Source organism: Leptinotarsa decemlineata, unplaced genomic scaffold (genome assembly GCF_025532065.1).
Source record: "Leptinotarsa decemlineata unplaced genomic scaffold, Ldec_3_MD MMD2_tig00026294_RagTag_RagTag, whole genome shotgun sequence".
Lineage (NCBI taxonomy): Eukaryota > Metazoa > Arthropoda > Insecta > Coleoptera > Chrysomelidae > Leptinotarsa > Leptinotarsa decemlineata.
Window position 1 is genome coordinate 2,274,259 of NW_027412674.1, and position 13,460 is coordinate 2,287,718.

The following is a 13,460-nucleotide window of genomic DNA, read 5'->3' on the forward strand; positions in this document are numbered from 1 at the left end:
TTGGTCAAAGGTCCGTATCGTTCAGCGCGTGCGGGACGCACATCTCCCCCTTTTAGTACTATTTTCGCCTATAAATTAAAATTATAAATATTGGTGATAGAGTTCCGAGGGATGGGACTTTTTTTCAAGAATGTTCCTTCTTTTTAAGGATCTTTTTTAAAATTTCGAATCTTTAATATTTTCCGAGATATTCGCAAAAAACCAAACTCCCCTTTTTCTTACTGATTGTTTATAACTTTTGCAATTTTTTCGAGCCCCTCTTGAAATTTTTCAAAAAGTTGCAAGAGGTCCAGAAGTTCCAAAATAGGATTTTGTCACCCAGACTTTTATATTTCCCCATTTTTGCAAGAGGAACGCACTAGTAGAAATTGAAATTTTAAGACAAAATAAAATTTGAAAACTTTCCACCCTTGATATCTTCCTTTCTTCTAAGAGATCAAATCATAATTCGGAAATACCCGCCAACTTTATTTGTGAAGACAGATTCAGGAAATATTTTTAGCCCTCTCAGTTCAACCTCCTACAAGAGGTAGATATTACTATTATCGATTCAAAAAAAAAATAGATCGAGTGACATTTCAATGCTCTTTCTAAATGTAACCTAATTCATAATTTTCTGACTAGAAAATCCCGTTCCAAAATTACAGAATAAATTAGAACTTGCAGGGAGATACAGTTTTTAGATTAATATTTATATTGAGTTTTTTTAGAAATAACACAAGGTGCCCAACATGAGTCTAAGGAAGTTGAATTCTGTGATCCCGGAGGCCATTGAATTTTTTGTTCGACCACTGTCGAATTGGAAAAAAAATTGAGATGGAGCGCCGTCTTGCTAAAAATTCAAGATAGTTGGCTATAAAACTAATTTACTTGTATTTCATCAGTTCGGACTTCCATTGTCTAATATAATATAAAGTGATTTGAAAACCCTGAAAAAAATTGAAGAAATTAAAAAGGTTAACCGAAAATATTAATTTTATTAAACAAAAAACGGAAATTACAACAACCAAATAAACAAAAAATTGAAATATTGATAAAAGCTTAAAAAATAAAAATTGAAAAATATTATCAACAAAAAAAGAAAAAGAAAAATTGAAAAGATTTCAAACCAAGTCACGACGTTTCGATTGTTAGTATCCACAATCGTCTTCGGGTGATAACTGGACTTATTCCTCCGAGATCTGACTATTTATAGGTCATTCGAGTGCTTTCACCTATTCCCTCTTCACTCTTTGCGATTCATTGGTTTTAGCGGAAGATGACCGTTTGGCGGGAGTGGTCGTTTTTCGCTTGATAAGAGGTTTTCATATGTTACGTATCTCTACGCTGGCTTGACTAAATGCGTTATTGGACAACATATACGCGGCTTCTTTGAATTTTCTCCTAAACCAGTGTTCCTCTTTGTGGATGATTGAACCCACTTGATGTTATGCTGATGAGTCCAAACATGCTCTGCTATTCCGGATTTCCTTTGTATCACAGAGCCCAAAAGCGTGGTCTAGTAGAGTCTTGATGATTCCTCTTATATATATATATATATATATATATATATATATATATATATATATATATATATATATATATATATATATATATATATTGGCTATAACAGGTGGAACAGGCGATCCCATTGGCAGTCCCTCATCTTGCGTAAAGAATTCGTCCTTCAGTTGAAAGTAGCAGTTTCGTACACAGCATCCTAGTAATTTCATGATTACTTGTACCGGTAAGTTTGTTCTATCTTTCAGGTCCTCATCTTCGGATAGCTTCTTCTGTATGATTTGAAGTGCTTCTTCGACAGGAACGTTGGTGTAGAGGCTTTCCACGTCGAAAATGATCAGTTGATATTGCTCTTTGACATCGATTTCCCCTAGTAGTTCAACGACATGCTTTGAAATTTTCACAAAAGATGATGTTTTACCTTGCAATGGTTTAATTATTGGTAGTAAAAATCTGGACAAGTTCTGAGTGGCTGAATCTCTGGAGCTAATGATCGGTCTGAGCGGAACATCCTTTCTGTGGATTTTGGGTAGTCCATACAAGTGAGGGGGCTTACTGTGGTGCGGTGTTAGTGATGATCTCTCTTTTTCCGTAAAATAGACTTGGTGTTTTTTCAAAGTCTGGTACAACATCCTTTCAATTGATGCAGTAGGGTCTCTTACGATCTTCGTGTATTTTCCTTTCTGAACCACCTCTTCCATCTTCTGTTCGTAGAGATCAGTATCCATCACAACAGTAGCGTTTCCCTCATATGCAGGTAAGATCTTGATGGTGTTTTTTCTACGTAGCCCGTTCAGAAACTCTTCGTTTTTCATTGTTGATGTTAGAAATTGGAACTGGTTCTCGATCTAGCTGTTCTCTGATTTTCCATCTGAATTATTCTGCTTCGATCTGATCAATAAGGGAACTGGTGGATTCTACTGCAGTTATTTCCAAAGTGGGCACAGATGTTGGTGCAATGGCCAAGTTTAGACCTTTCCTCAACAAAGAGTTCTCTATGTCCGTGAGCTGGTGCGAACTCATGTTGTTGACGTTATATTAAACAATGGAAGTCCGAACTGATGACATACACCACGAAACATTGTCAACCACCTTCAAACCAACACTAGTTTACTTCTTACATTATGCATCAATTTGAATTTCTCGCTCAAGTTATTTGGTTGTTTCAAAAGTTTTGTCCATTCTAATATTGTGTTTTCGTAGCTCCCTAGCTCAATAAATATTAATTCTACTGTGTCGTGGTATATACTGATCGATAGAGCATTTATTTTGTGATCTATACAGGGTGAGTCAACAAGACTACCGCGGTCCATTACTATAAGAGAAGACAATTTTTCAAAATGCTCAATTTTTAATTGGAAGTCATATCGATGAATCGTATCTTTTAAAATCATTTTCTCGTATACTGGGTGATTCAGCCGAGCGTGGCCAACCAAAGTTTTATTTTTTCAAATGGAACACCTAGTATATGAATACGTCATTCGATTCCATATTTTTCAGCTCTTTAAGAAATTTTTGTTTTCGAATGTCCATTGCCGCATTGCCAAGTTATTCCAGAAAAACCTATTTTGCAGACAGTATTTTTTTATTTCACCGCCCGCATGTCTACAGCAATCAAGTGGATTTTTTTAGGAATAGTTAGTCAACATCACCATGATAATTTCGGGAATCTCAACTTTCGGAAACTATATGAAGGGTGCTCGGTAAAACCGGTGAAATTTCATTTAATTTCAAACAGACGTAATTCAACTTTTTCAAATGGAACATCCTATTTTTTCATTTGTATGAAATGTTTCAACATTTAACTACATTTTTTATCAGAAGTTTACTATACGAAAAGCAGATATTTCACAAATTAAGCCAGTTCAATTAATTGTTGTAACTACAAAAAATCATTTATTTACGTTCACTTACTCAAATTTCTTTCAATATGAACAATAACGCTTAAATTTCTTATTGAATAGAGAAGTCCAAAAGATATTCAAAATGGCAACTATTTTCTGCAACACATAATGTCAGTTTTTTTTAAACGAATTCACTACACATTTTAGCATATCCTCTGGGATTTCCCTGAAAGCTCTAGTGATTCTTCGTTTCATGTCTTTTATAAAAGTTGGAAGAGTTTGGTAGACAATCCATTTGATATACTACCATAAAAAAATCCATTTTACTCAGGTCAGGTGATCTGGGTGGCCACGCCACAAACCCAACTCTAATCAATTTTTGATTGAAATGATCGTTGAGGTATTTCCGTACCTCAGTTTTAAAATGTGGTGGTGCACCGTCTTGTTGTAGTTCAATGAATTCAAAAACTCAGGCCGAAGAAATTTCACATATATTCTTCCCATTAAAAAAATACCGACCGATAACTCTTTGTTCGATAATTCCACCCCAAACATTTAGTGACCAACGCTGATGTTGATGGTTCAGGCAATGAACAAAATGGGGGTTTTCCGTTGCATAATAATGCATGTTATGCCGATTCACAGTTCCATTTTTATCAAAGTCGCTTCATCAGAAAATAACACGAAATCGAAAAAAAAAAAAATTCAGATTGATCTTTTTTAAGCCCTATCGGCGAAATTGGACACATTTTTCAAAATCTCGTCCTCTTAACTCTTGCATCAACTGCATGTGGTAAGATTGAAATTTGCTTGCTCGTATCATTCGAGACACGTTGGTTTGAAAAAATGCTAATTCCCTGCTCAGGTCTCGGGTACTCACTCACATGGGGATTTTCAACAAGGTGAAGAGCAATTTGAAATGTATTATCTTCATTTGTTACAAGGCAGACACGTTCGAAATTTTCGTGATTGGCATCACCAGTTCTTTCAAATCTTATTTTTAGAGCGTGAAATGCCCTTCCATCTGGTTGTTTCCTTTCGGGAAACTTCTCTTTATAAATCCTAGATGCAAGGAGGCAGTTTCCGCCACGTTTCCCCAAAGCATAGACCATTTGCACCGTATCTTCGAATACATAATTTATAATGAAAGTGATTCAATCTACACGCGAAAGAAACTTAAACACACGACATTATTGACAAATTCCGAGATACCCATCCCCAATTGGAACGGCAATAAAAATAAGAGTACAGTCATAAACATTTCTTGCCTGTGGCCAAGAGTCGCCGTGATAGTTAGTAAACGGGGAATAAAGGCTCGGCTAGCTGGACTGGCTGAATACTAATTTTTTGTCCGTTTCACAATATTTCTTTATCAGTGCCGTGTGTTCGTGGGGTCAGTTGACAACAATAGACTGAAATGCAGACAAATTAATTTGCAGGTAGTGGTTCCACTAGTTAATTATACTGAAAAGTCAATTAGGATAATCATAATTCAACAAACAAAGTCCACATCGGACCAAGAAACGTAAGGTATATAAACAGCTAACCCTTGTCTTTAGATTCAGTATCAATTTGCTTCTCCTGAAGATGCTAACCTTGTTAGCGAAACGAGCGTCGAGTGCAAAAATATCAGTTTGGTGTTAGGATAATTGATCTCTAGAAAAAGTTTTCAACTTTTAAACCGATTTTTGTGAAAATCTTAGTGTTTTTGGGTACTTTCATCAATATGGCTTTCTGGAGACCTTTTGAAACAAATGATAACATTACGTGTGAGGAATCTATCTGTGTCAATCGACAGGGATCCGGAATTCGAAAATAAGGACTTATATGCTCAAGTTCAGCGACTAATTTTGAATATTCATGTATGCTTAAAGAAGGAAAACTGTCACACTTCACATAATGCTATTGTGAATAGAATAGAAAGAGTCAACGAAACTATCTCGTTCGACAGTTCTTCGAGTCATTAAAATAGAGGATGTCATCGACCATGCGATGAAACGAAAACCAAAGAATAAAAAATTCGCAAGCGTTGATGGTGCTACAAAAGATGTGATTCGGTGAACAATTTATGGTATATACAAAAAAAATTAAGAACCAACCTTGGAAATGATTTGGTATAAATTACTCGACTATCCCGATTACAATTACAATTCTTTAGAAACTCTACGAGGTGTCTTATTGTCTTGTGGTTTCAACTATAAAAAATTGAAGAATCGAATGGTCTTAATGAAATCGACACGCATTGTTCAATTCCGACAAGAATATTTGAGGCGAATGAGCTACCGAGAATCCGGCAGACATATAATCTACCTCGACGAAACTTGGTTTGACACCCATGATGTTGTCCAATATGGCTGGGTAGATGAAACCAAGTTTTGTGCTTTGAACACACCTTCTTCAAGGGGAAAACGTGTTATAATTTTGCATGCTGGGAATGAAAGTGGTTTCGTACCCAACGCTTTGCTTCTGTCGGCCAAAAATATAAAAGATTCGTCTGCTAATTACCACGAAGATATGACTGCGGCTTTATTCGAAACCTGGTTCAGTGAGCAGCTTCTCCCAAATATTCCTCCAAACTCGGTTTTTGTTATGGATAACGATTCGTATCATTCTCGGTTATTGACTACAATACCAAACAATAACACAAAAAAGCAGATATTGTTGATTTCATGCGAAATCATGACATGGAAATACCCGAGAAGATTCCAACGAAAAAGGTATTACTGGCGACCATAAAACAATGTAATTTCAAAGTATTATTGATTCGATGTGTGAAACACGTGGTCATATTCTCTTACGTTTGCCTCCATACTATTGTGTGTTCAATCCAATCGAAATGGTTTGGGCCACAATGAAAGAAAGCTTGCGGAAGTGTAATCAGTCACCGACTTTGAATGCTGTAGTGCTTGACAATATAAGGCGAGTGGTGAATGAACTAGGTAATAGTGATGTGTGGAAGAACTTTGTGGCCCATGTTATAAAAGAAGAGAACGAATATTATGTGCAAAGTTCCATAAATCCGATCGTTATTCAACCCGATGATGATTCCACCTCATCCGAATATAGCGAAGAAGAATTTTGATTTTTCTAGCAATTTTGTTGGCCTCTATTATTTTGTTAACATATGTTTGACAAGAATTCATTGTGATTATTTGTGTTTTCATTGTATTTTAGAGTTTTCGACTCGGAAATCAACTACCTGAGTTTTTCATAATTACCCATGGTGGAAAAATTCAGTTGAGATAACTTTTTCATGGGGTGATCAATTGCTATGATTGTAAGAATAAGTTACTGAAAAACTACCACTGAAAAATAATATGCCGACGCCTTTGTCGAGGCGGGAATTCCTTCTCTGTGCTGTTCCAATTGGTATAGGAAATACTATATGAAAAATGCTAATGTACTAGAGATTAGTTCGAATATTCGAAAAACAAATTTGAGCAACTGAAAGTGAAAAAATAAAAGGGCTGTCTGGTATTTATTAACGAATGTAGCGTTTCTGGATCTGATACCAATACCTTGTACTATTGAGTGATATTTGGAACTACAAACACAAAAGACATGATTTCAAAATATTTTCTCTTCCTTCGATAATTTTTCAAATTTGTATCATCATATATTCTGTAGAATATTTTGTAGAATATATGATGATAGCATTTAAACATGCAAATAACTGACTGTTTCTAGCATTTTGTGATATTTCCGATCAGCGTTAAGACCTATCATTTGATCAATTGTCCAGTCAAAAGATATAAAGTGATTTTGAAAGCCCCATTTTAGGAGATGATATTCGTGGATAGGGGGAAGTTATTCCTATACATTTAACTGTTCAGTGTTCGCTCATGACAAGTATGAAAAATGAGATTAGGAATTAACATGATTATTTAGAAAGCGTGAATTTTTTAATTGAGAAAGATGGTGTTTTTACTATTTGCATCAGAGTTTTGTAGTATAAACTCATTTGAAGAAAGTGTATCTTGAACGTTTGCAATTATGGAATTTGTAATATGATAAAACTGTCATGTGTTATCTCGTCACTAATTAAGGATTCATTAATAGACAATCTCTGAATATAAAAGTATATATTTATAAGGAAATCTGGATATTTCACCCCGAAACAAAACAGCCAAAACCATTCGTTGTTTCGAAAATATTACAAGTAGTATCTACTAAAAATCTACATTTTCCCTACTCGAACAAAATTTATTTTCCACTTCCACTGTCAACATAATCTGCTTGATGCCATCGAAATATAATTAATTGTTATATGGATAGGTTTTAACTTCTTCGATTATTTTCATAACTGCTCAATAGAAAGAATCGTTCTTTGTGATGTTATGCAATAACAAACAAGTTATTGATCCAACCGCAGGAAAGTACTATCTTACTACAAATTCTACCTAATAAGGAATTTTGAGGTTGATGAACCGTTAATCGATGAACACGCGCTGTTCAGACATTCTCTTATATAATTTGTGAAAAAGGTATTCTAAATTAAAGGATATCAGCAATGAAAAAGTTTTGTTTCTGAGATTGATTATCGTTATGGGATAGTCTTAGGAAAATTAACCAGCAAAAAACATGGAAGCTGTTTTGTTTTTTGCGTAATTCTTATGTTTTTGGATGTACTGAATCCAAAAACATAAAATAAAAGAAAAGACTAATAATTATCTGCAAATATATTTTTTTTGTTGAATATACCAATAGTGGGGTGATAAATTTTGAACTTATTGCGCTTGCGAATCAAATTCTGCTTGCCCTTTTTTCCTCAACCCAAAAATGTTTCAAAGTTATGAAAACGAACGTTTCATGCGGAAATATGAACAACTCCTCCATTTCTCACGTTCATTCATCATTTTTATACTGACATTTATTCATTTACAGCATAAAATGTATACGAGTTGATGTTTAATGAAGTGAATAACCGAGACTAACTTCAATAAATTGCGTGTAATATAGGACAGACATTTTTGAACGGTGCCGGTTGGCCTTTCAGTTTAAGTCGCTTATATATGTTTCTAGTGGAAGTTATCACACTTTTTCAAATGTTTTTGTCTGTAAAACTTCAAGTAGTTGGTTTTTGATATAGTTTTCTTCAAAATACAAATTGTTATCCATCAAAACACTTTCCTCGAATTTTTATTCGAGAATGACAGGAAGCGTTGTTTTATTCGCGAATGATAGGAAGCGTTGTCAAGAACTATTCGCATCCAAATTTGGGATCAATGTATTTTCAAACCATTTCTCGAAAATATTATTTTCTATGTACTTATGATCGTCAACATTGCAGTCCTCAAGTTTTTTTCCACACAATTTCAGAGAATTCGGAACCCAGTCCAGGTTGAAAACTACAGAAACCGAAACGCAACAGAAATTACGCAGTACAAATCCTAGCATTTTGATGCCAGGAGGGGGGTGGGGGGGGTTGAAAACTACAGAAACCGAAACGCAACAGAAATTACGCAGTACAAATCCTAGCATTTTCATCTATACCCAGATCTATCGATTCGGTAATACTTGCCAATGTTATATTATCCAATTTGTATTCATATATTTGTACTGAGGATTTCCTTGCAAAAGTCATAATTTTACATTAGCCTTTGTTTAATGATAATTAATTTTTCTGACACCAATCATGTAACTCAGTAATATCGTTTTGTAATGATATACAATCAGAGTAGTTTTCAATCTTCCTGAAAATCTTCATATCATCAGCGAAAACTATTTTTTCAGAGTTGATACTATCAGAAATGTCATTAACAAACAGAAGAAATAATAGTGGACCCAAATTTGAACCTTGAGGAACCCCGGAAGTTGCATTAAATATAAACGATTTAATTCCTTTGTATTCCACGAATAATTTTCTATTACTAAGATATGATTTCAGCAGATATTGAAGGCTCCTCAAAATGCCAAAGCTTGATAATTTCATGAGCAACTGATAATGTGAAACCCGATCAAATGCTTTGCTGAAGTCTGTATACACCACATCAACTTGTTTACCTTGGTCCAGTTTGTCAGAAACATACTGTGTAAAAATACACTTGGCGAACTTGGCGTGCTTTTTTTGGTTTTTGCTCTTCTGGGCTTTTTCATTGTATTGTCTGTTCAGAAATGAGAGAGACTACAGCAGTATATCTATATATTTTATTTTAGTGCCATAGGCGTACTGCATTTAAATTATTTACTCTCAACGAATTGAATAAATGAATTTATACGACGAAAATATAATATTAATTCTTGAAAAATATCATTCGTATCAAACAAAATAACAAATCTACTTTGACAAATGTTGTAATATGTCCAGTAGTAACCAAGACATTCTCCAACAAATAGGTATTTAGTTGAAGGGGATTGAAAAAACATTGTTTTTTTGAAGGCGGTATGAATAGATATTCCTTTGAATTATACTGTCAACAGACACATCGCACCCATCAATAAGACCGTCTTGGCTTTTAAGCGGGGTTATTCGTGATATTCTTCAGTTTACTTCGAGAGCGCGTTGAATAAACAGCTATACAACATGGAAGCTAGTTGTTCGGGAATCATGAAGCGTCCGAAATTGTCACCATTAAATATAAATGAAAAAACAATTGTTATGAATGTATATAATTCTTTAAGAATACAATATCCGCCTGAAATGAAAAGTAAGGAGGAAGTAGTGCAAAAATGCGCGAATATGACCGGTGTCAATAGATCGACAATTTTTAGAATTCTCAAGGAACTCAAGGAAAACAACAACTTTTTCGAGACGAAAGTATCCACTGGTAGAAAGTGTTAGTTATCGATGAAGAAGTGAAGAATTCTTAGGAGAACAGTACACTCTTTTTACATATAAAACGAAATACCTACATTAAATAAAGTTTTGTCAGTTATTCGAGAAGACCGATTTTTCCTGATATAAGAAGAACTCGATTATGAATTTCACTTTTGGAAAGCAAGATATGAAGAGATAGGAGAGATAGAAGAATCAGAGATTGTAGAATGGAGAAGAAACTATTTAAGAGAAATAAAGAAAGCCAGAGCACTAGATAAATCTATTTTTCATTTGGATGAAACATGGGTCAATGAGGGTCATACCGTCTCGAAGGTTTGGCAAGATCAGAATATCAAAAGTGGAAGACAAGCCTTTATGGAAGGTTGGTCCACTAGTTTGAAAATTCCAGTTGGAAAAGGTTGTCGTCTTATCATCACTCACATAGGCAGCAGTGAAGGATTCGTGAAAGATGGATTGATGGTGTTTAAATCGAAGAAAAATGGAGATTATCATCAAGAAATGGATGCCACAGTATTCGAAGAATTGTTTAAAAACATACTTGTAAAACTTCCGCAGGGATCCGTAATAGTAATGGATAACGCAAGTTACCACAGTAGACGAGTCGAGAAGCTGCCGACGTCGTGTTGGAAGAAAGCAGATATTACTGAGTGGTTACAAATTGAAGCTATTTCTTTTCAATTGACCATGTTTAAAGCGGAGCTCCTCAACTTGGCTAAACGTCATAAGTCAAAATTCGTCAGGTATGTCACCGATGAGATGGCGAAGATTAAAGGAATGTCGGTTCTTCGGTTGCCGTCTTATCACTATGAATTGAATCCAATAGAGTTGGTTTGGGCTCAAGTTGAAGGATTCATCGCAAGAAATAATAAGAGCTTCAAGCTGTGTGAAGTTAAGAAATACCCATACAGTGCTCTGGAAACAGTCGACCAAGAAGCTTGGGAAAAATGTATCCACAAAACAATCAGAATCGAAGCAGAGATGTGGGATCTGGATGATCGCATAGACTCATTATCAGAAAAAATTATTCCAGTTGTCATCAATCCTAATGAAACTGATTCATCCAGTGAAGAATCACTCAACGAATCCCTGTAGCCTTTTTTCAGATTAAAATCATCGCAATGTCTTATTCGAAGTAAGTATATCCATTAAATCTATACATTTTTTTCTGAATCAACTATAAAATCCAATGAGGAATATGAATCTTCATTTCCAAACCAACAAAAATATATTAAAGTGTATCTCTCAGTGCAGCCACACTCTTCTACTTCCTGAAAATGTCGAAAGTCGAAGCCGAAATGTCGAACAACGCAAAATCTTGAACGCGGTTCAACTCTAAATCAGATGTTCAAATTTCAAACCGCGGAAATCTATTCTATTTGTATAATTATCTGGTGACGTTTTGAATACTTTATCCATCTTCATTATCATACCGACGATCAATTTGATATTATCAGTGTCAATGATAATAATAATATCAAATTTATTTACGTCGAAAGACAAATCATAAGTACAAATTATAATGTTTTGATTTAAATAGGTTGGATAAAGAAAATGGATAGAGTCTTTAAAACGTTACCAGCTGATACATATTTCTTTTAATATTCAAAATTTTTTGAATTCAAGTTAATGACAGAGTCGAGTTTTTTCCCAAAAAGCTAATTTATCAAATGCAGTAACTTTTTGCTCTTTCTACATTTGTATTTATTTGTAAATTTAATATTCTGACTATTTTATAGATCTGTAGAAGGTAACAATTCTAAATAATAAAAAACTATTTCAAATATGAATTGTTCTTCCCAAATTAAAATATTTAAACAAAATTACTTTTCACCATATTTCAATTATCTTCTCATCATACAGAATATATCAATGGAAAATTTATAATAATACCCCCAGTCCGACGCCTATTAATATTATCTTAAACGTAATATCAGAAAAAACATAGAGCGGTTCTTTTGGCGGTATTTTCGCATTCTTTGTCGATGTTTTCGCGTTCTTTGTCGCATATTCCTATTTTAATGGCTCGTTAGCGGCGTCCTCAAAGGATATAGAGGGTAGACATATCTCAATGATTTTGTGGGTGGATTGCAGTGCTATTTGCTTGAGACGACTATGTTGCTTTCTTTGTTTGCTATGCTATGTTTGCATTCTTGAAATTCTTTTACTCCCAGACAATACTGAACGAACTATAACAATTGGTTTTTAGTTTCGAAGTCGTAACCGTACATCCATGAATCGTCACCTGTTATGACCCTCTTAGGAAAATCTGAATTCCTGTTGACGTTATTGAAAAATTCCTGAGCGATGTTCATGCGACGGTTTTGGAACGAACTTCTCTACCACACACTACATGCCCAAAATTTCTGAAAAAATTGCATGGCATTAGCCAACCAATACGTCGACATCCTTAACAACTTCTCTAATAGTGATTTGACGATTCTCCATAATCATTTTCTCCACGTTCTCATTTCCATTTCCCATTTCCACCGGTTGTAGATGTGCTCAGCGTCCAGGGCAAGCATCGTTATTCACATCTTCTCGAGCTTCTGTGAATAGTTTGTACCAGTAGTGAACATTTTTCTGAGTCAGAGTACAATCACCGTACACAACACAAAATTTTATGCAAATTCTTTGACCAGCTTTTTCGATAGCAGGAAATCGCCGAACACGCAAAACTTTTGTGCCTCTCATCAACAAAATAAACATGATAAACAGCTAAAACTATGAACGTACATTCAAGACCGTTATACCAACATGAAAAAATTGAAAAATCGCTTACCGAACGTACGTAGCACGCGAAATTTGTACATTTACTTAATTTTTTTAACCGTCCACGTATGTTGTTTAAAAACAGTCCCGTGTTCGATTACTCAGCGATATCCTCTTCGACTTGTATTTTATCTTCGTAAAGACTGATAACAGTACCTACTCACTTCAGTTAAAAAACGTTTCCGATAGTTTCCTTACCTATTCAACAATGTTCCATTTCGGCTGAAAACGCATGTATTTCTTCTTATTAAAGTCGCGTACATAGTCGCCATCTCAGAACGTGTCTTTTCACTATTTCGCACTTGTAACTAAATTTCTTTATAGAATTCAAATATCTCATTTACGTGTTTGAACAGTACTTTATACATAAACCCATATTGTAAAGTAAATACCAAAACACACCGGTCGCTATTCAAGGTAAAAATGATAATGTTACTCATTTGATAAGAATACATTTGCTTCTGAGAAGCAGAGTTGTAATCAAGAGAATGCAGGTAATTTTGAAAAACGAAGGGGCAAGTTGGAGCTCATTTTCTCCGTCATTAATGTGTCATTATAAAATGAAGAGA

At 34.7% G+C, this 13,460-nt stretch overlaps 1 protein-coding gene across 6 annotated transcripts in view; it reads right to left on the reverse strand.

Annotated features, from left to right (window-relative positions):
* nemy (cytochrome b561 family member no extended memory) overlaps positions 1-13,460 on the reverse strand; it is a 306,149-nt gene that overhangs the window by 53,868 nt on the left and 238,821 nt on the right. Inside the window, exon 1 of one of the 6 annotated variants that reach the window (XM_074180149.1) lies at positions 13,090-13,249. The exons of the other annotated variants lie outside the window; for them this stretch is intronic. Coding sequence (XP_074036250.1) covers positions 13,090-13,163 — 74 coding nt within the window. The 5' untranslated portion in view covers positions 13,164-13,249. Of the gene's footprint in view, positions 1-13,089; positions 13,250-13,460 lie in introns of those variants that run through there. 6 annotated transcript variants of the gene reach the window in all.